Source organism: Antechinus flavipes, chromosome 3, assembly GCF_016432865.1.
Source record: "Antechinus flavipes isolate AdamAnt ecotype Samford, QLD, Australia chromosome 3, AdamAnt_v2, whole genome shotgun sequence".
In the NCBI taxonomy this organism is placed as follows: Eukaryota; Metazoa; Chordata; class Mammalia; order Dasyuromorphia; family Dasyuridae; genus Antechinus; species Antechinus flavipes.
In genome coordinates this window covers 266,129,108-266,156,382 of record NC_067400.1, presented here as the reverse complement: position 1 = coordinate 266,156,382, position 27,275 = coordinate 266,129,108, and the positions used below count along the sequence as shown (strand labels likewise).

The window sequence follows — 27,275 nt, the reverse complement described above, 5'->3', positions numbered from 1 at the left end:
GGACAGATAATTGGTCTCCATTGCTTTTCTTGTATGTACAGATATCCTGTACAAATTATTATGTAGTTTAGACATTTTATATGAAACAAATGAAGAAATAGAAATGTTACTGTTTTTTGGAGCTCTGGAGTTTGTAGCGGTCATAGGGAAGAGAACAGAATTGGGAACAACATAGGGTTTAGAATGGTGAGATTGCCCAGTGATTTATGGGAACATAACAGTGTTGGAAAGAACCTTAGTGATCAGCTGTACCAGTCCAGACCTAAATTAAGAATTATAGCTGTAATATTATAGACAAGTGGCCATCAAGTTTCTTCTGATAAGTAATTCCATTAGTTCTGAGGTAGCCTATTCCATTTTTGACAGTGCCAGTTGTTAGGACAATTCAATCCAACAATGATTTTCAAGTGCCTATAAGGCTTATGAAAATTTATATCTTTATATTGGGGTTATAATGACCAAAAATAAGGGGAAAAAACCTGCCCTCAAGGGCTTACATCAATCAATCAATCAATCAATAAACATTTATTCAACACCTACATATACCAGGCACTGTGCTAAAAATTGGAGGTACAAAAAGAAATAAAAGATAGTTAGTTTTTGCTCTAAAGGATATTATAATCTAACAAGGGAGACAACATGCAAACAAGCATGTACAAGCAAGCTATATTCAGGATTAATAAGAAATGATTAATGAAAAAAAGGCACTAGAATTAAAAAAGGTAAAAAATGAAATTTTAATAGGGACTTAAAGGAAACCAGGAAGGTCATTAAGTAGAGGAGGTATATGGGAATGGGGTGGACAGTCAGTAAAAATGCCCAGATCAAAGAGATGAAGTGTCTTGTTCGTGTATCTGTTAGGAGTCCAGTGTTACTTCATGGAAGATTTCATGTCAGGGAGTAAAGTGTAAAATGACTGGAAAGGTAAAATGCCAAACATTATGTTTTTGATTATGAAGCCAATAGGAGACCACTGGAATTATCTGAGTAGAGAGAAGAGTGACAGGGTCTGATTTGTGATGTAGGAAAATCCCGTTAGTGGCTGAATGGAATAAAGTAACACATTACACAAATAAGCAAATCTAAATTGTATTTTTTAAAAAGCAAGAAGTTGTTAAGGTAGAATGGAAAGTGCCAGCAATTAGGAAATTTGGAAAAGACCCCTTTGATGTGACAGTTGACCTAAACCTTGAAGGAAGCTAGATATTTCAAAGGATGAAGGTGGGGAAAGGAGAACATTCTAGACAGGAGTTTCAGTCTGTGAAAAGATATTGGGATAGGACAAGGATGTCTTGAATGTAGATCTTCAAGGAAGCCAGTTTAGCTGTACCCCAAAGTGAAAAGAGGATATGACACATTGACATAATATACCATATTAGTAATGTCATGTTTTATATATGTGTACACACATGTATAATTAATACATATATTTGTACATGTATACATATGTTTATGTATAGTTAATATGTGTATTTTATATATATAGTTAATATATCTTTAATAGTGAGAGACTTTTGTTGTTCGGTTGTTTCAATCATGTCTGATTTTTTTTTTTAACCCCATTTGAGGTTTTTTTTGGCAAAGATACCAGAGTGGTTTGCTATTTCTTTCTCCAGTACATTTTACAAGTGAGGAAAATGAGGCAATATTAACTATGTTGTTGTGCCAATTTAGATCTTTGGTACTCTCTTGAAACTCGCCAATCTGAACTCCTTTTTTTTTTTTTAAAAAACTTAGATAATCTTCATATTAGGACAGTTTTCAAATTCCTTGATATCATAAATATCTCAACAAGTCAAATATCCCCAAATCAGTATTTCTAGAATTGTTTGACTTTCATGGTTTTGTGTGTATGTGTGTTTGTGTTTGTGTGTGCATTTAGAGAATCTTAGAGTTGAAAGGGACCTGAGTCATATAATCTATCCCTTTTTCAGACAGGCTTTCCCCTCTAATATCCCTGACAGTTGGTCAGGGAGGCTCAGAAGGTGGCCCAATTTCTAGGCAGCTACATTTATTAAAAAGTACTTGGTTACATTGAGACAGCTTGTGCCTTTCTAAAATTTTATGAGAACAGCTCCTGGGCAGCCACATTATTTTTTATTAATGTTTCTTTCTAAGAATTGAAATCCCATACTAGCTATGTGACCTTGGCAAGTTATTAAGCCTTTCCCTGACTTAACTAGTAGATTTTTTCAACTAAAAACTTAGGGTAATCATAGCATCTACCTCATGGGAGGTTGCTGTGGGGTCAAATGAGATCATATTTGTAAAGTACTTAGAATAATAGGAGTTGGCACAAAGAAGGTACTTAATAAATACTTGTTTTCTTCTTTTCTTCTTCCCTACTAGAATAATTTTTAGTTGTATTTTCTGCATTTTTGAGGCCTTCTTTAAATTTTCTGGTCATGCAAATTGTTTCTTGAAACTCCTTGAAATCTAGTTTTATAAAGCCCAAGAAACATACCTGGCTCTGTATAGCTTTCTTCAGTTTTTATATACTCAAAGGTATTTATTTCTCCCCAAAGTTTCTCTTACTGCCATAAGTTGATTTCCAAAGTCATTGATCAAGATTAAATCCATTAGTAGTTTTCTTCCTATGCTCCCCTTTTTTTGAGACATGAGACTGTCAGTTTGATAAATCAAGAATTGATCACATTTTCTTTTAACAATTTTTTAATGTGAAGTTATCAAGAAAGTTTCAGTTGTACCATTTGTTCTTCCCCAAGATGAAAGGAATGAATGAAATAATTCTAATGTATTTTCTGTGGAGGCTAAAATATACCAAAATTTCTACATTTGTTTCAAAACTATTGAAGCACTTTCATTACTTATGGCTAAAAAAAAAAAAAAGAAAAAAAAGAAAAAAAAAGAAAAACCCCATCACACCAAGAATAGGAGTCACTCTGCCTGTAGCACCCAAGTTACTTTGTTGGGATAACTTTTAACTGTCTCAAAGACTCCCTCTGCTGTTCTGAGCAAAAATCTTTTTTTTTTTTTTTTTTTTTTTACCCCTTATTCTTTTTAATACTACACTTTGAGCTTCACTGACATTTTAAAACTAAATCACAAGACCCTGATTGCTCAGATATAAGACTTTAAATCCATCTATCACAAAAGAGGCTCTTATAGGAACATGGACAATAATTTAAGCGCTAGGAGGGACCTAGGAGACCATTTAGTTTAATCTTCCTACTCTCTAGATGAGGGATTTTATTGTTCAACCATTTCTGGAATGTTCAACTCTTTTGATCCCACTTGGGATTTTCTTGGCTGTGGTTTTCCATTTTCTTCTTCAGCTTATTTTACAAGTGAGGAAACTGAGGCACACAGAGTGAAGTTTCTTGCCCAGGATCATACAATCGGTAAGTATCCAAGGTCAAATTTGAAGTCAGGTCTATCCACTGTTTCACCTTGCTATTCCACAGATGAAGAAACTGGATTATTATTCTTTGGTTGTTGTTGTGCTGGGTTCTTTTAAAATTAAGCTATTCATGACAAAACATTTGAATTACTGACTTTTCATAGATGTTAAGATACAAAATATGAGATATGTGATCATTTAAATTCACATGCTACAGTCCAGAAGTGTAATTCAAACAAATGAAAACAGAAATCATAAATGAAAAACAACTTTGTAGTATAATGGCAAATTCACTCATCTTGGAGACAGTAAGAGTTGAATTCAAATCCTACCACAGAAGATTACTTTCTAGGTGATATTGGACAAGTTATACCTCTTGCCAGAAATAATTTCCAATATTTATACCTGCATTATTTGGAACAATTATTTGTGAAGATCAAATAAAATAATGAGCTTAAAAAAATTTAAACATATACATATATGTATCCATATCTGTATATGGATGTACACACATTTGTGCATATACACACATATATATACATACATACACATATATGTATGTATATATATGACATTGGAAATAATTATAGATGGAGGATGTGCTAATGTCATTGAAAAACATTTATTAAGTGCTTACTATATGCTAGGCCCTGTGCTAAAGGTTGGGATTATAAATACAAATAAAAAGAAAGAGGCTAAAGAGTATGGGAATGCAAACTGAAAAGGTGAGAGACAGGGAGGAAGAAGGGAACATGGTGGAGAAAATCCAAGGAGTGCTGTCTCATAGGAAATAGATGGATGGCTTGAACACTCAACTAATGGAGATTCTGGGAGCAACCCATTCACAAGATGAGGACTCAAGGTGTCCAAGGAATTCTGGGGTTGAAGGATGAAGAGATTTCTGAAGCATGATGGAGCCTGATGAGAAATGATCTGACCTTGAGTATGACCCCATTCTCTTTTTTGGGCTTAATTCCCTTATTTGTACAAAGACATTAGGTGAGTATTAATGGGAATTCCAACTGGGAAGGTGGTAGCTTATGAGCCATGATAGTAGAATTCATCCCATACTGTTACCTCTAGTTAATATGAAAATAGTAGCCATCATCTAGGATCCTAACTTGCAACTGGGAGTACAATTTGGAGGGGAAAGTAGCACTGAGGGGATGTTAGGGTACTTATTAAGCACTTACTATATACCAGGCACTTGGTTTAAAAATATAAGCAAGGTGAGAATAGACCATATATTAAAAGATGCTAGGAGACTGGGGGTAGGGATGAGGGTGAAGGTACCTTTGCAAATGTATAGTGAAGAGACAAGTGGAAAGCAAAATGGAGGCTTTAGCCCATTAAAATAAGTCAAGAGTTCCTATATCAGAGCTAAGTGATAGCTTTTCCACTGGGTTAAAAATAAAAGGACAGTGGGAAGGGCCACAATGAAGAAAAGTTAACATGTATACATACATATATATATAATGTGCATATAAACACATTTTATAATCTTTATGAATTATATGGATAAAAAAAAAACAACAAAAAGAGGCTTCCCCAAATCATTGATTATTATGGATTTGCTGCAACTGAAATTTTCTGTGAGTAAGCAGTTTTTTTTTTCATTTCTTATAAATGTACTCGGTTACTTCAGTACTAACTTTTTTTTCAGTCATAAAACATCTGGCAGTGTTACGTGAAATGTCTATTTAGAGATACTTGCTTCTGGATCATCGGTACTAAAAGTGAAATTGCCATATGTTCTATTGCACATGACAAGCCATGGAGAGAGATTCAAATTTTTCTGATTAACAAGTCAGGTTTCGACCAAAGCAGCACTTCCTGTGATTTTCCATCACGCTCCACCCTGTCGCTTCCTTCTCTAACTCCTTATTCAAAGGACATTTGCTCCCTTTTGTTAACATATTACCTCTTTTGCTTTGTATGCCTGCTCTGATAATTTTGCCTTTAGAGTCGAAAGATCCTTGGAATTTGAGATCAGAAGATATACATTTGAATCTAGCCTGTGTTACCTTAGACAAATTACTAAGCTTATTGGGACCTCAGTTTCCTTATCTGTAAAATAGGATTTTAATTATAATAATATGATGTAATAATATTACTGATATTATTTAAGGAATATTACTATTACTTTAAATGGGATTTATAATAATCTTTACCAAACTTTTTGAGTATGAAATCTCTTTATTATCAATTCATTTCATGTACCTCTATGATAATAGTTATTCTCAAGTATCTGTGATGGAGAAAATACATCAGGACAAAAAGCTTCTATGAATTCAGGGACATTTTAAGATGAAATTGAAGTTTTTTTTTTTTTTTTTTTTTTTTTTTGGCTATACCTTCCATTGTCAGGGATTAAAGCTGAAGCTGACCCAAAGGTGATTCTTAGTAAGGAGGCGCAAAGTGGGCATGAGGTGCTAAAACATCTCATAAACAGGCAAAAGTGGTAAAAAGGATAAATATACGACTAGGGAGAAATGGCATGGTGATGTGAGGGGACCAAGGGAAAGGATAACTGATGGTTTTCCCTTATGCTCCCTGGTAAATTCATGATGTTGAGAGAATTCAAGAAAGGTCTCCAATCACTGGTTAGATACCCTATAATGACTGTAAAAGAATATGGAGAAGCATTGCATAGGAGGGGAAGGCTTTGGGGATGAGTTAATGGAAGGAATTCATATACCCATAAGATCATAAATTTGTTAAGAGTATGAAAAATTTTTAATTAATCTTAACAGCATCAACATATGCTTGAAAAATATACATAAGATATTTATGCAATCTATAGAATATATGCTTATTTAGTTCTAATACTGAAGTGATGCTTTATATTTTATTGGAATTATATAGACACCAAAATGACAGTATTTTTGTATGTATGTGTATTCAAAGACTTCTTTGGGTTTGTGGTTTAAAATATAGAAACCCTTGGATCTGAGGATCTCTAAAGTCTAGCTATGGATATGTTGAATTTCAGATTTTTATCTGCAGGATAAGACAACTTTAATAAGTACCACAATAGATGCAATACTTCTAATACTCAATTTTAACATTTTTGTTGCTTTTGTTTTCATTTCTCATTTTTCTTATTTGATTCACTTGGTTAGACTACGGGGAATAAGATCACCTGCCTGTTTTATAACATAAATTAAAAATTAAATAAAAATTATATACATATACATACATATATGTGTGTATGTATATCCATATATATATATTAATGGGCCAGATTGAGAGGGTTGATAGGAGGAAAGAATTATTATTTATTATAGGAGTATAAGAGAAAATTTTTATTTCTTTAGTAATAATAATTGTAACTAGCACTTTTAGGTTTACAAAGCTGTTCACAAATATTATGTTATTTTATTCTCACAATGATCCTGGGAAAATAGATGTTATTATTATCTCCATTTTGCAGGTGAGGAAACTGAAGTATAGCATAGGGAATGGTTAAGTGACTTGTCCAGGGTCACACAACTAGTAAGTATCTGAGGCAGGATTCAGACTATAGGCCCAGCACTCTATCCACTCTATCCACTGTGCTACCTAATTGCCTCATAGATTTAAGTTTTGCAAAGCATTTTGATTCATAACAGTCCTATGAGGAAATCAACATAAAAGTTATCAAATCGGTTTTACAGATGAGATAACTATGGCTGAAATAGGGTAATAGTATTTTGTTCAAGGTCAATAACTAATATTCATCTGTGGCTAGGGTGCAAATAAAGATTTTTTTGGCTTTTAAGTACAGTGGTCTTTTCACTATATCACACTGCAATTATGTAGGGTGGTTCAAAAGTTTTAGCGTCATTTTAAGCTATTAAAGCTTTTTACTATGTAAGTTTTTATTATTTATCATTTAAACTTTAATAGCTTAAAATGGCACTAAGACTTTTGGGACACAATACATAATATATGTATTCATAGAAACGTTCCTCTGTGGTGAATTATAGAATTGTGGAGCCTTAGAATTTAGAAATCATTGAGCCCAAACCCCTTCACTGTACAGATCAGGACAACAAGCCTAAAGGAGAATTATGATGTATTCAAGCATATCCTCTGTATGTCCTTGGAACAAAACTAACTGACATCAAGAATTTCTAGCTTCTTGAAGGCTGGAGTTGAAGTTGAGCTAAAAAAAAAAAGAATTATCATACATGATAAAATATATCATTGCATAAGTAAATATGTGTTGAATTGTTTTTCATTTGTGTCCAACTCTTTAGGTGACCCTTTTGGGGTTTTCTTGACAAAGATAATGGAGCAGTTTGCCATTTCCTCCTCCTACTGAAATGAATGAAAAAGCCTGAGATATAAAGTTTCTAGGTATTAATAATCAATTTATTAATTATGGCTAGCAAATAATCAATAAATTGAGGTCTGGCCATTTTGAAAGCAAAGATGAATCTTTGAGATTATCCAGTGCTTAAATACCCTTGGAAGAGTGAGTATCCCCAACAAGTGGAAATCAATTCTGGTTAAGATTAATGAGAGAATGAATATTATAATGAGAGATTCTAATTCTAATTCCAATGAGGGGTTGGGAGATATGCCTCTAATCTGTCACTCTTGGACAAAGAGATTCATCTCAAGCCAAACCACAACTACATTTTAGACAAATGAAATGAAGGGATCCATTTCCACCCAGTCTCATCTGAGAATCTGGAATTCACTTAGATTAGATTTTCTTTACTCTTTAATTAGAAATAAACTCTTCTAGGTGAGAGATTGAAGAGAATGTGTCAACCTTTTATAAGGACTGAGTTTTGAATGAGGAAGTAAAAAAGGAAAAATCCTGGATCTCCACCCTTTCCCATTAACAACAGGTTCTTAATAATAATTTATCTCTAAGCCCATTTTACAGATGAGGAAACTGAGACAAACAGGACTAAGAGATTTGCTCAGAATCACATAGCTATTAAGTGCCAGATTTGAGGTCAGGAAAACTCATTTTCCTGGCTTCAAATGCTGAAATTTATCCACTGCCCTAACCAATCCTAACTGCCCCAAAAGTAAATATACTTTCTATTTGAAGAAATGTTTCTATAAGATCACCTCCAATTCTTGACATCATCCCCCCAAAGTTTTGTCACTGGAATGTAGGTGATAAATGGAATGTTTAAATATAAAAATAAGCATCAGTAATTTTCATTCATCACAGTCTAATTTGCATATGGTAAATTAGCCAAGGAATTCATATTTCTATATATATCATGTAGGTGGTAGACACATACATAAGTCACTCTCTTTATTTTAGTATTCCTCTCCCTTTCCTTGGAACAGAAAGACTGATAATGGCTCTATCCTCTGAAAAGTCCTTTATGACTGGGACAAAGAAAGCAATTTCAATCACTTTAGTTTGATTTCATTTTTACCTCCCAGTGAGCAGTTTGACTTTTTTTTTCACCTACCTCCTTCAACCTGTTCCTAGTTCAGAACATGAGAATTGATGGAAATAGAATATTAGTGACTTTAATAAATGTGAATTTGTTTATTCTATTCCTGAAAGCATGGCATATTTATTTAGGCATTTTAATATAATTTGTTTACCTTTTGAATCTGCATGCAGAGAAAGAAACGATAAATAGAACTATGTAGAGAATGGTTTTGCATACACATATATGTATCTATATTTATCTATCTATCTATATTTGTGTCTAATGGTAGCTATCTCAAGGATGGGGCAGAAAAAAGGAAATAAAGAAAGTAACATCATAGATATTATATATTTAAAAGGAATAGCAAATTATACATAATAGATTTGCAGTTTTCATGCGCAATCATTTTTTTTTCTTTCTATTTTACTGCTATGGAAATGAATTGTTTTATTTATTAAATCCAGAACAAAATAATTTTTTAAATTTAAATTTTAAAAATGTAACAGTCTCTGTCTCTGTCAGAGAGGTTATAGAATATAGTGGATAAAGACTTGGACCAATTCTCCCTATTTCCAGTTCTTTCATTGCCTTTGAAATGTTGCTCAGAGCAGTGCTAAAAATCACAGATGGTATAGGAGGAAGATGAATGGATAGTGGCTAAATGTGGGATGATGAGCAGAGAATGAAAAATTCCTTGAAGGCAGAAATCCAAAGGGTGCCATCTATCAACTGCTCTGAAACACCAGTCACATCAGGAGTGGCCAACATAAATTTTCTAAGGAAGCTCAGATTTCCATAGAACAAATAATATGTGTTTGAGGGGAAAAGCTAAAGGGACAGTTTTCTTGATAGTGCCATTTGATGGACTGACACATTTTAATGGAGGGATGAGATATAGATCTGTCACAGCGAATAACTTATTTGTCTAGACATTCACTTATCCACAAAGATTATTTGTGAATATATTTCTTCATGCTACAGCATTATTATGGCAGCATCTTTTAAATGAACATTATGCATTTCCTTATGTCTGTACGTCCACACATACATGAATAGATATGTTCATGTGGATATGTACACATACATACATGTTTACATGAGAGGTGATGTATTTCCTTGGAGTAAGAAGGTCTGAGACCAAGTCTTGTCTCCAACTCATACTGGTTTTGTGATCTTGAACAAATCAATTAACCTTTCACCACCCAAAGTAACTCAGCTCTCCAACACTATAAATTACATACAAGTCACTGATCTGTGCATATTCTACACCAATAAAACTACAAGTCTGGACAAAAAAATCCCTAACATGCATGTATTTCTATTTATTTATTATCTTTCTCTGGTAGCTAAAGCTGAAAGATGAAGCTACTGACATCAGTAGAGTAAATGTCTAACTTTTATTTTTAAATAATAATGAAGAGTTGGAATAGGTTCAACCAACTGTTTAACATATATTGGACCACTTGCCATCTAGGAGAAGTGATGGGGGAGAGAGGGAACACAAATTTTTGCAAGGGTTAATGTCAAAGAATTATCCATGCATATGTTTAGAAAAATAAAAAAGCCTTAATTTTAAAAAAGTGAAAAAAAAAAGAACACAAGTATTGAAGCTTACCTATGACATCAAATTTTATTATTATTCATTCTTTTGTCAGTCATGTCTGATTCTTTGTGACCCCATTTGGGATTTTTCTTAGCAATGATACTAGAGTAGTTTTCCATTTCCTTCTCTAAATCATTTTACAGATGTGGAAACTGAGGCAAACAGGATGAAGTGCCTTGCTTAGGGTGACTCAGCTAGTAAGTGTGTGAGGTCCAATTTAAACTCAGGTTTCTGCCTCTAAGCCTTCTCTCTATTCACTTCTCTACCTAGCTGACCCTTCCACTGATAAAGAGCTCTAAACTCAGGTGAAACTGGTATCATTTAATGGACTTGAATTTGGTCAGGAAACTCTCTAAAAGTAGCATTAGCATAGTAGTTATGCTGCAAGTGTGGGCAATAGAGTTGTAAAAACAAACCATACAATGTAAGAAGCATTGATTCTCTATAAAAATGATTCTATTAAATTTAAAAATAATAAAATATGACTCAACAGGGCCTGTTATATGGAACAAAAGATCAGAAAGCAAAGGAAATACAAACCTAAGTTCTAGGGTTATCCCTTTGACTAGTAAATTTTCTAAGCCTTCTTGCAAGTGTTTATCTAGAAGCCCATTAATAATACAAGATAATTTTCTTTAGGATGATGCAAGAATGAAAAATTTCCAACTTTGGCAAGCAAATATTAAGAATTTCAAAGAAGCAACCTTGAAATTACATTTATGATATTGTTTTCATTTTGGAAAAATGTCCCCATGACAACATTGTCATGGTTCACATACTATATTGATTGGAGGTTAATTTATAATGACCTGATGCAGTTTCACTGCAATTGGATATTGTGGCATCACTGTAAAATACAATGTCCCAAAAGGCTTAGTAGGGTTTTAAGCTATTATTATTATTATAATAACATTTCATTTTAATGAGAAATAATATATTATAATAATATATTAATATAATATATCACAATATAATATATAAAGATAATATAATTACTCTATTAATGATATATTAATATAACATATTAATATTAATCACATTAATATCAATTAAAATAAAAATATAATAATATTTTGTTTATTTAAAAATATTTCTGTTACACATAAAAGTGTTTAACATTCTTTTTGGGAGGAGGAGAAATTTTGAGTTCCAAATTTTCTACCACTTATCCTTCTCTCCCATGTATAGATTATATTTGTGAAATTATGCAAAACTTGTTTCTATCTTAGCCATGTTGCTAAGAAAAAACACACACAAAGTCAAGAAAAATAAAGTTAAAAAGTATGACTCAATCTGCATTTAGAATTCATCTGATTACTGTATGATACTACATAATATATGTTATATATCATCAAGTATATAAATAATAATAATAAAATGTAACAGAAGTCAGGTTTTAGGAGTCCTTTTGGCTCTTACAAAAGCCATCTAGAAAATGCTTGAAAGTTGACCACTAACTCCTTTCTGGAAGACACTGAGGGCCTACAGTGGGTACCAAAGATGGCTGTAAATATTTAATTTTACTAGTTAGTTTGCTGCAATGGGTTAAGATCTGTTTTTCTTCATTAGTTCCTCATCTTTTCCTGGATTGTATTTTTTTTTAACATCGGAATGAAAAAGCACCTGCTTTGAAATGATTTCCCTATCTAAAATTTCAAACCAGATTTCCCTGTTCAATCATTTTAATGATTTATGGGTAATTAAAAACTCCCCAGATTACCCCAAACTCCTCTCTTACTTAACATTCTAAGCATAATAATCAGAAAACATCAAGTAAATTCAGATAGAAGAGACTTCATAGAGCCAGGTGTGCTCCATTTGAAGAGTAATTAAAAATATGTAAAACAAAACCATTTTGGCTAAGGATTCCCAGCCAGTCATATCTTGGAACACATTTCTCCTGATGTGGTACATTGAAAGAGTTCCCTGCTGGCAATACTTCTGGGTTTTCTGGCAATGTAAACATTTATATACAAGACACCTTCCTTGCTCTATGAAGTCACTCTCTAGGCCAGGGATTCTTAATTTTATTGGTGTCATGGTCCCCACTGGCAGTGTGATGAAAACTATGTGCCTTTTCTCAGAATTATATTTTTAAATAATCGAAAGAAATAATTGAATATTTTAAATAATTGAAATAAATTGAAAAAACTAATTTCAGTTAGAGCTTAGTGAAAATAAAGATGTAAGGCTTCGAAATGAGCCCATGAACTCTTTGGAGGCTAAGAATCCCTTTTCTTCTGTGGTTCACTCTTTGATTTCTATAGCCTGATCTTACACAATTTTCTAAACAATAGTTTTTCCACTTCATCTAAGTTGGTCAATTCAGTTCAATTCAACAATCATTAAATGGAATAAGTTCCATGATGCTGACATCTATATTCATGGGGTAAATAGGGAGATAAATTTAGATAAGACATAGTTCTCGATCCACATGTTCAAGGTAGTGTCCTAAGTGCTGGAAAGAATAAAGTTTAACATTAAGTCAAGCTTTCTGCTCCATGAAGCTCAGTTGAAGCGAAAGATATGACAGAAAAATAAATAGTTATAACAAAATATATTAGCCCAGTGTCCCAGGCAACTCTATGACTATAATCTGTTAAGTGGACTTTGGTCTGTATTATTCTGTAGAGGAAGTATTCTCACTGAGAATTGCCTATATCAGTAAGATCAGAGATCCAGTAAAATAAACACATACTTACATGAGAGGCAATTGTTCAATTTTCAGTGAACTTTTACACCTCAGAAATTGGCAAATGCAATGATTTTTTTTTTGTTTTATTGGTTATCTAGACTTTAGAAACAGAGAATATACATATTAAACATAAAATGTATTGAAGGTATTTTCCCCACTCTCCAGCCAGTTATTAAACATTTACTACCTGGATCCATAGATACACACAATATATAAGTGTGTGCATATATGTATGTGTAGATACACAAGTATACACGTATATACACATAAGTGTATATATACAATTGTATATATTTATATTTGAAAAATGTATGTGTATGAGTATATTTGTGAATATCTTTATCTATTTATATCTATCTACCTATCATCTATCAAAATAATCCTTCTCAGGAAGCAAGAACCAAATTGTTGAGAAATTTAATAGTCATAAGCATGAGATATTTCTTAGTCACTGTTTGGTGACAGTCGTCATGTGAATACAAAATGAGAAATCCAGAAATTTTCTTTCACACTTCTCTAAGGCAATGATCTGCAAAGTGGGGAGTGGGTTCCCCACTGGACTGAGGTCTGACACAAGGGATATGTGATTACCAAAACATGCAGTCTCCCCTAGTGCAAGCTACCAAATGTCCTCCTTTGGAGCTGGCTGCTGGGCCTCCAGGAATCCCAAGCACTTTCAGAAGCAGCTGTGACTCCATCCCCATCCCAGGTCCCCCACATCACCTTGTGGCTATAGTGAATGTCCCTTGGAGGAAAAGTTCTGCCCTAAATCAGACTCTCTTCACCTTATATCTTCAATATTGTAATGACTTTCTGATTGGTCTCCCAGCCTTGTCTTTCCCTTCTCCAATTAATTCTTCTCTCAGCTGACAAAATGATTTTCCAAAACACTTCTGGCCATGTCACTCCTCTATTCCATAATTGCCAGTGGTTTCCTTTTGACTTTAGGATCAAGTATTATTTCATCTTTATTTTATCCTTTTAAAAGTATCTACTATGTATAAGTTTTAAAGTGTCCGTAATTATTAGTACAATAGTTTGTTGTTCAAACATTCTAGTTGTACCCAGCTTTTCATGACCCTATTTAGGATTTTCTTGGCAAAGACACTGAAGTGGTTTGCCATTCCTTCTCCAACTCATTTTACAGATGAGGAAACCAAGTCAAACAGGGGTTAAATCACAGCTAGTATTTGAGTTTAGATTTGAACTCAGATCTTCCTGACTCTAGGCTCAGTAATCTGTCTCCTGTACCACCCAGCTATGGGTACTATGTACGATGTATTATGGTACATGATTACAATTTATAAAGATGTATAAAAATTTAATAAAGAAGTATCTCATATCTGAGTTTCTGTACACATATAACATTTAACTGACAAGATTATACTGGCAAGTGTTTAACAACTGAGTTTCCAAAAATAAAAATAAAAAAGAGCATGCATGATATGCTTTTAAGTTTAATTTGCATTATTAACCCTTTTCCCATTACTTTCTTAAGTCTAGGAGATAAATCAAAAACTGGTTTTTAGTATTTTTGCTGATTTGAGGTGCAAATGTTCATACTGAAGACTATTATGAGTCAGGAATATTGGATCAGAAAGGTTAGAGACCACTGGTCTAGGGCAGCTTGCCACCCCACACTTGTTTAAATACAGAACTGAACCTCTCGAGCATTGCATATATGCTCACCACATTGGTACCTCAAATGCTTCACACTTAGTGTGTGTCTTTTCTCCATTTGTAGTTGGATAACAAGCCATTTAAACAGCAGATACTTTACAATTCTACAATCCTGAAATGAGGAATTAAAAAAAAAACTGATGGATATATTAAGAATGGTGGAGTCAAAGGATTTCCAGAAGGATGGAAGACCTGGACTCTAGCTCTGGAACAAACTATATGATCTGGAGAACATCAATTTTACCTTTCTGTGTTAGGATCTCTCATAGCCAGAACCTCGGTTTCCCTGTGTAACATTGGGCTCTCAGGCACTCTTGGAGACTAGAGGAAGCCCAGAAATGAACTAATTCAGATAAATGATATGATACTCAATCTGGTTAATAATCCCTCACCCTCAGTGCTTGTGGGAAGGGAAACTCAGCAGACTTCTTACACTTGAGGAATGCACACCTCCTGGGATAATAACCTAGCTTTGATTGACTGATTTCCTCCATTTTAACCATAAACACTGATATACACATCACGGGGGGTTCCAATCTACCATCACTCTTATACCCAGATGACATTCCTCTCATTCACACATTTCCTCTTCCCCTCCTATTCACACAACTGAATCATTCTAAATGCAACATCATATTCCTTTCTTTCCTTGTACACCCTGAAACTAGCTAGCTTTCACTTCCAAATGATTCTTTCAAACGCTAGCACTGGGAATACATCCCATTTCTTTCTTTCTTTCTTTTTTTTAGACAAAGCTCTAGGGACTAATTGTTAGCTCTGAGCAGCTGTGTTCCCTCACCCCCTTAACTCCCCTGCACAGCTGTTCCCTCTCTTATGGAATTCTCAAACTTGGGCTTTCTGGGTCTCAGTTTTTCTCATGTTTAAAAGGAAGGGAATAGACACAAAAGGCCCCATAAACTCTAAATTTTTATAATTCAGTGGTTGTTTGGACTTTAACCAAATCAAAGAACCTTCAAACTTGCTTTGTCCCTTGTTTAGTGTCCAACACTTGTTGCAAGGAAATTCTTCAGATTTTATCCTGATTAAGGAGGCAAAACTCAAGACAAAGAGAATTAAAGTAGAATTTTTTATAAGGATGGCAAGGTAGCAAGCAAGACCTGCCTTACTTGGGGTTTTCTTGGCAAAGATACTGAAGTGATTTGTCATTCCTTCTCCAACTCATTTTACAGATGAGAAAACTGAGTCAAACAGGGATAAATGACATCTAGTATTTGAGGTTGGATTTGAACTCAGATCTTTCTGATTCCAGGCCCAGCAATCTATTGCAACACCCAACTACCCCCATAGAACATGTATATAATTTATTAAGAAGTAAATATATTCATATTTGGGTTTCTATGTATATACACACATACACACACATTTAACTGACAAGGTTATAGGAAGATTGGCAATGACTTCAAGGTAAAGCTAGAATTTTAAAGACAATTTGGGAAAGACCCACTTCAACAAAAGAGACCGGGCCCTTGTATCTCTGTTTTTCCCCAAGGTTGCAATAATGGGTCAATGTACAGGAAAGGGTATTTATGTCACAGTGTGTGACATGCAGCAGGTAATACAAAAAGTTGCAGTCTTGGTGTATAGGCTCCAGCAACAATAATAATAGCCCTTTCCTGCGTGGTCAAAATCAAATAAAATAATAATTATATACCACCTGGCACATAGTAAGCACTGTAAATGTTGTAGCTATTATAATTTCTCAAGCCAAAGATATAATTATAATTCCTTAATCTTTTTCCCTCTAAGTGGTAGGTTTTAATAATGAGTTTAATGGATAGAGAAGGGGAGAGGAGTGTCAACTGTAGGATTGAATCTATAGTTTATTTTCCTGCCTTTAATATATCTGAAGAGAAGAAAAACAAGAAAACTGTTTTCCTCTTCCCCTCTCACACCTACCTATAATGGACCCTGTTTTTCTTTTTCTTTGCTGATCAATAAACTCCTGGGAAGGTCCTACTGTTCACTGAGATAAGGAATTGCAAACTTAACAAGTCTCTATCCTGTGAAACAAGCTTCAGTTTCTCTTTGTTTCTTAACTATGTTTTTGAGAGATAAGAGGAAACCACCCAGACTGGATGTATGACCTGAGGAGGTTTTACAACTGTACTTTCTCAACCAATTCTCTTTCTAAATTTTGGATTAGAGAAGAAAAATAATCAACACCCATTAAACACGCTTTTTTTTTTTTCTGGATTAAAAAAAACAAATAAATAAGCCATCAAGTAAACAAAATAAAATTATAACAATAAATGGGGAACAAATAAATTACCTCCTAATTAAATTATTAAATTGAGATAGGGAGAATTTGAATTATCAGATTATCAAAATGTCAGATCAGCTAAAAAAGAAAACACATACACAACATCATTTTATTTCAACTCTGTTTATATTGTTCTTCCTCACTTTGTGGGATTCCTAGACATAGTGAACCCAAGATCTAAAATAGCTGGAAAGGATATTAAAATATTTTTTAAAATTTAAAAATTAAAAAGAACTAAGGATTTTCTCAGGTAAGTGATTGGTGGTAATACATTACAAATCTTATTGAGTTTGTGACCAAAAGAAAAGGCTAAAAATATTAAGGCCCAATAACACCTATAACTTTATTATGTTTATGTGTGTACACACATGCATATATTCAGAATAGTAGTGGCTACATATAAAATCTCTCTCTCTCTCTCTCTCATACACACACACACACACACACACACATATAATACACACATATAAGAAGAATGGTACTGGCTATAAAAACTCAACTATAGAATTGAGTAAAATTATACTTAACACCACAGAATGTCAGCCTGTGATGGTGAAAAATTCTTATCTGTGGAAGTGTGAGGGTTGGGTTAAATGACTTCATGTAATACTTTTAATACTCATATTGCTCTTGGGTGAAAAGAACTTTTTGAACCAATGTTCTTAATCTTGGCAGCCTGCTGGAGCTTATAGACTTTTCTCAGAATAATGTTTTAAATGAATAAAATAAAATAGTAAGATGTGTAAAGGAAATAAGTTATACTGAAATGTAGTTATAGAAATATTTTCTGAATTAGTAGATCCCTTGAGGACCCCAGATTAAGAATCCCTGTTCTAAATTGTAATGTGAGACTCTGGGAAAGTCAGTGATGATAATATTATTTGATGTAACAGTAAAAAAGGATGAGAAAATAAATGATGAGATCTTGAGTAATTGGGTGCAGTTGACAGAAAGGGACCAGAGTGATGGAATTGCTCCCTGGGATAGGCAGGGAAGGGCCCTAATGGGGATCAGTTTAGCCTTATAATTCCACCCTCTGTGGAAGTCTTGGCACTTCCACCTTGCTATACCTGGCCAGAAATCCTATTTCTTCAAACTTTTGAAGTTAAATTTCTCCCATAAATCTGTTCATGGCTCACCCTATCTTTACTGAATCCCTTTTGGGTTATTCCACCATGGTACTCTTCCTCCTAGTGTCTTTTCCCTCCCCCCTCCTTCATGCAATATGGTGAGGAGAGGGGCAGGGAGAGGAAGAGAGGACAGGAGAGGTGGGGAGAGAAAAGGAGAGGAGAAGAAGGGAGAGGAGAAAAAGGGAGAGAAGGAGGAAGGGAGGAAGGGAGGAAGGAAGGAAGAAAGGGAGGAAGGAAGGAAGGGAGGGAGGAGAGGAAAGGAGGGAGAGAGGGAGGAAGAAAGGAAGGAAGGAAGGAAGGAAGAAAAGAAGGAAGAAAGGAAAGAAGGAAGAAAGGAAAGAAGGAAGGAAGGAAGGAAGAAGGAAGGAAGGAAGGAAGGAAGAAAAGAAGGAAGAAAGGAAAGAAGGAAGGAAGAAGGAAGAAAGGAAGGAAGAAAGGAAGGAAGGAAGGAAGGAAGGAAGGAAGGAAGGAAGGAAGAAAAGAAGGAAGAAAGGAAGGAAGGAAGGAAGGAAGGAACGAAGAAAAGAAGGAAGGAAGGAAGAAGAAAAGAAGGAAGAAAGGAAGGAAGGAAGAAGGAAGGAAGGAAGAAGGAAGGAAGAAAGGAAGGAAGGAAGGAAGGAAGGAAGAAAAGAAGGAAGGAAGGAAGGAAGGAAGGAAGGAAGAAAAGAAGGAAGGAAGGAAGGAAGGAAGGAAGAAAAGAAGGAAGGAAGGAAGGAAGGAAGGAAGGAAGAAAAGAAGGAAGGAAGGAAGGAAGGAATTTTTGAGTTTTGATCTGCCTAGTCCATGAGCTCTCTCTCTGGAAGTGGACAGTATATTTCACCATGAGTCTTTTGGAATTGTTCTAAGAATGGAAAAATAGAGTTGGCTGTATCCATGGCATTTATTCTTCCTTAGAAGGCAACAGGGGTCATCAAGACAAAGATCACAAAGTGCAGAGAGATGTAACTGTATACTGGCTCAGTTGGGTTATCCAGACAAAACCACACAGTGGCCCTATCAGGTTATCTCTGGGCTGGGTTGTTTTTCAGAAGGCCTACTGTGGTTATGTCAGGTTTGCCACTGGATGGGGATGAACATGAGCCAGTATGACTTGTGTAGAGTAACAAGAGGCATTCCAGGTTCAGCATGCAAATACTGCTAGGAATTTCTGATATGTCCAGTTTCAAGGATGCTCATTTTGTCTTCTGCTTTTGATTCCCAGATCAGTCTGGCCTCTAGGTAGTTGGGAAGTTTGAACGTGTCTATCTTTTTTTTTTCCTCAGAGTTCAGTCTAAGAAAGACAAAACAGGTTGTATCTATGGCTTCATTCCTCCAAAGTAATTGGACATGTATATATGGGAGCATAGTTAGAACTGAGCTCAAGATGAGCATAGGCAGCAGGGGTTATATATACAAAATATAAAATATAAAAAAAAACCAGAGAGGGGTCTGATTAGGTCATCTCTGGACTGAGTTGTTTTTCAGAACTGGATATTGATATGAATCAGTCAGTGTTGGTTATCTAGTATAGCAGAAAGTTTTGGTTTCAATATCCCAATCCCACAAGGAACTTCCCATGTGTAAATACTGAAAGAAACTTCTGATATTCCCTGATAAGGGAGCTTGAGCAAATCAAGATGATTAGTAAAGTCATCAACCATTTTTTACAAACAAATCAAGATGGTTAGTAAAAATCATTAACTGCCTCAGTTTCATAATCATTACATAAATAAGAGTTCCTAAGTCTTTCAGAGTGTATTATTCTAAAAATATTTGAGTTGTTCAGTTGTTTTGCAGTTATAGCTGATTCTTCATGACCCCATTTGGGCAAAGAAACTAGAATGGTTGCCATTTCCTTCTCCAGCTCATTTTACAGATGAAGAAACTGATGTATACTGGGTTAAGTGATTTGCCCAGGATCACCCAGCTTGGAAATATCTGAGGCCAGATTTGAACTCAGAAAGAACAGGTCTGACTCTAGGCCTGATTCTCTATCCACTATGCCTTTTACCTATTATCCTTCTCACAATATTATTTTTGTATAAATTATATAAAATTTATATAAAAATATGATATTGCTTTGTATAAAGTGTCCTTTTGTTTCTTCTCACGTCTCTTTTCATCATGTCTAAAACATGTACCCATTTGGTGCTTATATTTTACATAATGTTAGTCTATATCTAGTTTTGCCAGACTGTTTTCCACTTTTCCCAACAGTTTTTTTTTTAATTGTGTTCAAAAGTAAATTTGCCCAAGAGCTATCTTATCTTTGGATTTATAAAAACATTAGATTCCTGTGTTAATTTGCTTCTATATATGGTATACCCAATCCATTTCATTGATCAGTCTATTTCTTATACAGTACCAAGCTATCTGGACAGTTTGAACTTTGCAGTATAGTTTGAGATCAGGTAATGCTAGGTTCTCTTTCTTCCCATTTTTTCACTGATTCCCTTAATATTTTAAATCTTTTTTTCCTCCAATTAAAAAAATATATTTCTTATTCTATCAAATAGTCTTTTGATAGTTTGAGTAGTATGACATTGAATAAATAAATTAGTCAAGGCAGACATTTTTATCATATTGGCTTACAAAATATCATTTTTTATATTTGTTTGCTCTACCTATGAATATTTCTCCAATTATTTAAAACTGTCTATATTTATATAAAGAGCATTTTGTAATTGTGTTCCTCTGTATGTCTGAGCAAGTAAATACCTACTTATTTTATACTGTCTCTAGTTATTTAAAGTGAAATTTCTCTTTCTATTTTGAAAGATCACTTTGAATGAATTGGAAATCTAAAATAAAGGAAATTGATGTTGAGAACCAAGAAAAATGCCTGAGATTGAACCATGGTTTTGACTGGGGGGGGATGCAGGGAAACATTGGGGTCTTTTAGGAATTTTGAGGTAAGACAGTTTGATTTTAGTATCACTCTAGAGGTGCCAAAGAAAAGAAGGGTTGAAAAAGTATATCACTCCATAATAGGTAATCACAGAGATTAAGCATCATTATGATCCTGTAGCACTTTTAAAAAGTATCACTTATGGAATATGATTTCTTTAGCTTTATATAATATATGGTATATATGCAGGATTTTTTATTCCACCTCTCCTCCCTTAAACTCCCTACAGGTAAAAAATGCCTCCCCTTCCTTTCCAGGGCTTTGCATACAGTTATATTTGTTTATTGATTCAATATTTATTGTTATTAAAGATTATTAAATCTGGGTCAGACAAATCAGAGTAGTGCATTGTAACTGATTAATAAATTGTTGCTATCTTATTGCAAAATGAAGTAATGACTAGAGTGCCAAATATAACATAAACGAATTAGAAGTCTTGATCTTAGAAGGTAGAACAAAACTAAATGGACTTCACCTTGATCCAGGAATATGTTCAAGCATAGACTGAAGTCTTTTTTTCAAATGGCCTTGTACATTTCCTATGGCTAGAAGATTCTGCTTATTATATTGATTAATGTATTAGGTGGGAAGCAGGGTAGGAAGAACGTCATGCTGCAGATAATCTCATTTTGACCTTTATGAGACATCAGTTTGATGCGTGGAAATTTATTTTAATAGTTGTCTATTCAACTTTGTTTTTAATGGTGAAATCATTCTGTTATGGCTAAATGCTTCAACTGAGCATGTCAGGCAGTGGTGATTTTCAAGAATAGTGCCTCTCTAAGCACAATTTAAATGTCTTCTAATTGAAGTATAAAATCAGGGCCAGACCTGTACTGTGCATGAAGAGCAATAGACTAGTTAAGCATGAGAATAAAGATGTTTATTATTGACTGTTGTCTGCACCCTGCCTCTAGCTGGGTGACAATGATTAATGATGAAACAGATGAAAAGGATCGGCTAGAGCTTGTAACAGAAAAGGTATGTGGGCTTTTTTGTGATAGTGGACTCTGAGCAGAGAAGATATGAGTTGACTATAATAGAAAACAACATTATAAAGAAATTAATGACAAGGTAAGGATTGTAAGAAGTTATTACCATGTATACAAAGGATGCAAGGGTTATGTGAACTGACTGTAATCAAAGTCTGTATTTGACAAAATAAAGAGAGAGAGGGAGAAAGGAAGAAAGGGAGGGAGGAAAGGAAAGAAGGAAGAAAAAGAAAGAAAGGAAGAAAGGATGGGAAAAAGAAAAAAGGAAAGGAGGAAGAGAGGAAGAGAAAGAAGGAGAGAAGAAAGAAAAAAGTCTTAATAACAAGATTTCTTCTTTTTTATGTCTTTCTTTTTTTTAACTTAGGTATTGACCCCAGCACAGATCAAATCAATCTGCCAGGCTATCCTAGAATCCGGGAAGCAGTATGCAACAAAAAAGAGAAAACCATTTCCTTTAATGTATTCTTATTATGGAACTGAATATTTAGGTAAGTGGAAAACATAAAGAAAAACCTGGAGGATGAAGGTCTTTTGTGATTAAATATAACCCTGACAACAAATGGAAAGGTTTTAAATAGTAATCATAAACGTCGCATAGCGAGAATTCTAGAGATGGTAAATCATTAAGGCAAATATTTCATTTGCCATCATGAAGCAGCAAAGGTTGAAACACAGCAATTAGAAAGGTTCCTCTAATGTAGACGCAGATTTTTTTCTAAATTGAGTTAGAAAGACTTTCAAAAACCCTTGAAAAATTAATTCTATCTCTTCTATTAGGAAAGCGTGACTGAAGCTGCTTTCCCTTAAGAAACAGCTTTAAAATGGATAGAACCAAACTAAGACTGATGAGTTAATAATGATTAAAGAGATACACTCCACATCAAATGAGAAGTGATTACTTGTCTTAACTATGAGTACTGCAAGAATGAGCCCACAGAACCCAAGAAGCTATCGTTTGAAGGAGCAATGGATTTGGAGTCAGAGGACCCGGATTAGATCATGGTGCTGTCACTTATTATTTTGGTGATGTTGAACACACCAACTTAACTTTTCAGGACCTTGTTTTATTTTTTCTGTAAAATGAGAGGGTTGGACTAAGTGATTTTTGAACTGCCCTTTAGATATATATTTAATTGATCATGATTGGATATGCTCCATTGTGTCTATTACTTGGACAGCTAGGTGGCGCCATAGTGCACAGAGTGCTGGGGCTACAGCCGGAAAGATTCATCTTCCAAAGTTCAAATCTGACCTGAGACACTTACTAGTTCTGTGACCCTGGACCAGTCACTTAACCCTTCATTTGTCGCCTTCCTTATCTGTAAAATAAGCTAGAGAAGCAAAAGGCCAATTATTACAGTATCTTGGGTCACAAAGAATTGGATATAATTAAAATGACTGAACATCAATAAAACAATATATATTCATATGTGTAGAATAAACCGAGCAAGAATCTAATACATCAATTTTTTAAAAATTTGATTTTATACAACATATGTATCTTAACATAATAATTTAAAAATATAATATGATGATTTTAAAATAATGTAATGATTTTTAAAAATGTCCACTTTAAATCCTGTGTACTTATTTCCCATTTATTGCCCCAAATAACAATACCCTTAGTCTATCTAGGAAGTAAATGGGAATTCTTAAATCTTTTTTCTGGCTAAATTTTTTTTCTTTTAATAGCAAGATAGATTAACATTTTCTTATAAACCAGACTTTAGCAAACTAAACCTTTAATCATATTACAACTTCCAGGGAAGTATAAGAACAGTGCTTTCAAGTTTCTTGACCTTAATTTTAAAGATAATTTTTAATCTAGGGACCAGAAAGCTCCTTACAACTTCTTTGAAAGCTTAGATCTTGGAAGTAAGATGCTTACTAGAGTTTCCTTTTTGCAGTTCTGAGGTTGTTGAAATATTAAAAAAAAAAGAAGAAGAAGAAGAAGAAGCATAAATTTTTGTCCTCAAATCCTTTGATAGGTGTGACTAGAAATTAGATGGAGATGAGAAAGCTAAAGAGCTTTCTAAAAGACAACAAAGCACCAGTCAAAAAAAAAAAAGAAGTATAATTCTCTTCTAGAAAATAAATGTGTTAGCTAGAACAAAGTAAAAAGTGTCTGAGTGGAAGAAAGAAACTTGTATGCTAATAGAAAATCACCCATTAAAGCAAATTCCCTAGAGACTATACTTTGTTGGTCTAATTGTAATTATTTGGAAGTAATAAAATAAAATTCTATTATTGCCTTCTCACTAATCTTGATTGGTCTCCCAGTTACTGTACCACAGTGAAGCTTTACTCCATTTTGCTTTTATTTATAGGTGCGGCTCATGGTCTGTCTTCCATTCTTCAGATGCTGCTCTCTTACCATGAGCACCTCCAACCTGCTGATCGGGAGTTGGTTTGGCAGAGTGTTGACTTCCTCATGGAACAGGAACAAAATTGCAACTGGCCTCCCGAGCTAGGAGAAATGATTGAGAGGGAAAACGAGCTGGTCCACTGGTGTCATGGAGCTCCAGGTTACACATTTTGATTTAACTGAAAATATCCTTGATTTAGCAGGAAGGAGAGAGAGATACTACCTCTAGTGGCTTCTGGAAAGTGAAATCATGTCATTCTGATGAAAATTCACACATTTTCAGAGTCAGAAAACCATAAGACTTCAAGGAATCTACAGAAAAGATAAAATTCAGTTTGGCAGATTGTCTAAAAGAATTTCTGGGCCCTGAAAAATTCCTTAAGATGTGTTAAATTTGCATTGGCCTGTCCTCATTTAAGTACTCAAGAAGATACAATCAAAATGGTCAATTATTCCTCACCAATCAAAATTTGGGAATTATACATGGATTTTATTTTTAGATACTCTCTCTGCAGTCCTCCCTGTCATAGATAATTGAGAATTGGTTACACTATTCAGATCAAGAAAAATTATTGCAGTATAGGACTAAATGGAGTTTTCCTTAAAATGATCAGTATCAACTATTTAAAATTATCAGGAAACAGTATATGTAATGGGATAAACTAGAACCATTCCAAATAAAATCAGGGATGGAACAACTATCACTATTATTATTCAATATTGTATTAGAAATGTTATTTTGGCAATAAAAGAAGAAAAAGAGATTAGAATTAGAGTAGCTAATGAGGAAACCAAATTATCACTCTTTGCAGTTGATATGATGGTATGCTTAGAGAATTCTAGAGAATCAACTAAAAACTACTAGAAACAATTCACAACTTTAGAATATTGCAGGATACAAAATAAATCCACATAAATCAGCAGCATTTATTATCAGCAGCAAGAGATGTAAAGAAAAATTTCATTTAAGAAAAATTATTGCAGATTGGAACAGTGAACAATTGATCCTGCAGTTAAGTGATACATGGATAGAGTGCTGGACCTGGAATCAGGAAGACTGAAGTTCAAATAGAATCTTAGACTAGTTATATGCAAGTCACTTAAAAAAAATCCTTGTTTGCCTCAGTTTCTTCATCTGTAAAATGAAGATGATAATAATACTATCTCTCAGGGTTGTTGGGAGGATCAAATCAAATATTTGTAAAATGCCTGGCCTATGATAAGGGCTATATGAATGTTAGCTATTATTATTACAAGCAATTATTAATTTGTCATCTGACTATTCTCATCTCTCCTTATTACTAAGAGAAGGTATTATCTTCTTAGAAAAACAACCTCACTGTCAGGATTGAAATACTCCTTCCCATTAGAACTCAAAGAAATGGGAAATAAAAAGATTTTTTTTAAATGATTTCTTTCTAGTTATTGAAGGTATGATTTGTCTTTTTTTATGGATTATCAGATATTTTTAAAAATCCCTCAAACCAGTCAGTTTTGCTAGTTTATTAGTTTCAATGGAGGAAAATTTTTGAACAGGGAAGATATTTAAGTATGTGCTAATGTGAGATTTGGGAATTATGCATGGTTTAATTTTTAAGTGCTCTCTCTTGAGTTTTTCATAAGCACAGGCACTTGAGAATAGCTTACATTATTCAGTTTTGCCTTGGCTTGCCTGATTTCAGTAGGTTTCTTACTTATTGCCTTTTTAAATCCACTCTGCAATCTCAGACATACTATTTTAATAGCTGGTTGAGCTCTCTGCCTATAGGCAATGTTGCACCTAACTAGTCCAGATCTATCTTTTATTTATATTCCTACAAGGAAAGGGACTTTGAAACAGCCTTATTCACCTGCTTTAATGTTATGGTATTGCTTCAGTTAAATCCTATCTTCTATAATTTCTTAATTTATCTTTATTGATGAGGAACAGTTGACCATTTTTGGATGGTGTTCTGAGAAAAGCCTAACTCAGGCTAGTGCCTTGGTAGTTTGAAGTTCAGTGTTGGGATAAAATAAGATATATTTGTTGGTCATTTAATAGTTAATAAAAAGAGATTTACTTAGGCAGAACAGGAGGATAATCAACAAAGATGAGCTTGGAGTTCACCTAGAATTAATTCAGCTGAGCAAAGTTACTTTCCTCTCGGTTATGCATTGTAATCCACCAACCAAGCATCAGAACACTTTTAAATATCCTACAGGAAATTTTGTACTTAGGTAACCAGATAATGATGTCATTAGCCCACGAATGTCCACTTAAAACAATCAACAACCAAGAGGTCTCAATATTTTTAAAAAAAGGTATGTTTTTAATTTGTGGGACAAAACAAGCATTTCCATAACATAATAACAATAAAAAGATGATTACAAATGAAACTGCAAATCTGCTACGTACAATTGACTATTCCTTTCAAATATACAACAAAATTATCATGTAAATTTCATTTTTTTCCTTCCCTTCCCTCTCCCCTAGAAATGGCCACCATTAGACCTCAATAGGTATATCTAAATATAAGATATATGTATATATAACATATATGTAAAATTATTGTACATCAGACTTTTAAAAGAACAATTAACTCACAGAGAAAACTTAGGATATTAGATATTACTCTTACTGTAAATGGTGTCTTGTTTGATAATTAAAGACTGGAAAAATGCCATTGTGTATAGAATATGAATTCCTATTTCCTTCACTTCTAATAGGCTTTGTATTCTATGTGTAGAATCACAGAACTTAAGTTTTCATTTTGCCAATTAGGTTTAACCAAAGTTAATGAATCAGTAAAGTTAAATGAGTTGAAAAAGTTAATACAACTAATTAATGGCAAAAATAGAATTAGAACCCGGATCTCTTGTGAATCCATTTGAAGATTTTTCATTACCAC

The 27,275-nt window shown here is 33.9% G+C and overlaps 1 protein-coding gene across 1 annotated transcript in view; it reads left to right on the top strand.

Moving 5' to 3' along the window:
- LANCL3 (LanC like family member 3) overlaps positions 1–27,275 on the top strand; it is a 99,947-nt gene that overhangs the window by 50,061 nt on the left and 22,611 nt on the right. The window contains exons 2-3 of the mRNA XM_051985047.1: positions 22,387–22,510; positions 24,350–24,547. Coding sequence (XP_051841007.1) covers positions 22,387–22,510; positions 24,350–24,547 — 322 coding nt within the window. The remainder of the gene's footprint in view (positions 1–22,386; positions 22,511–24,349; positions 24,548–27,275) is intronic.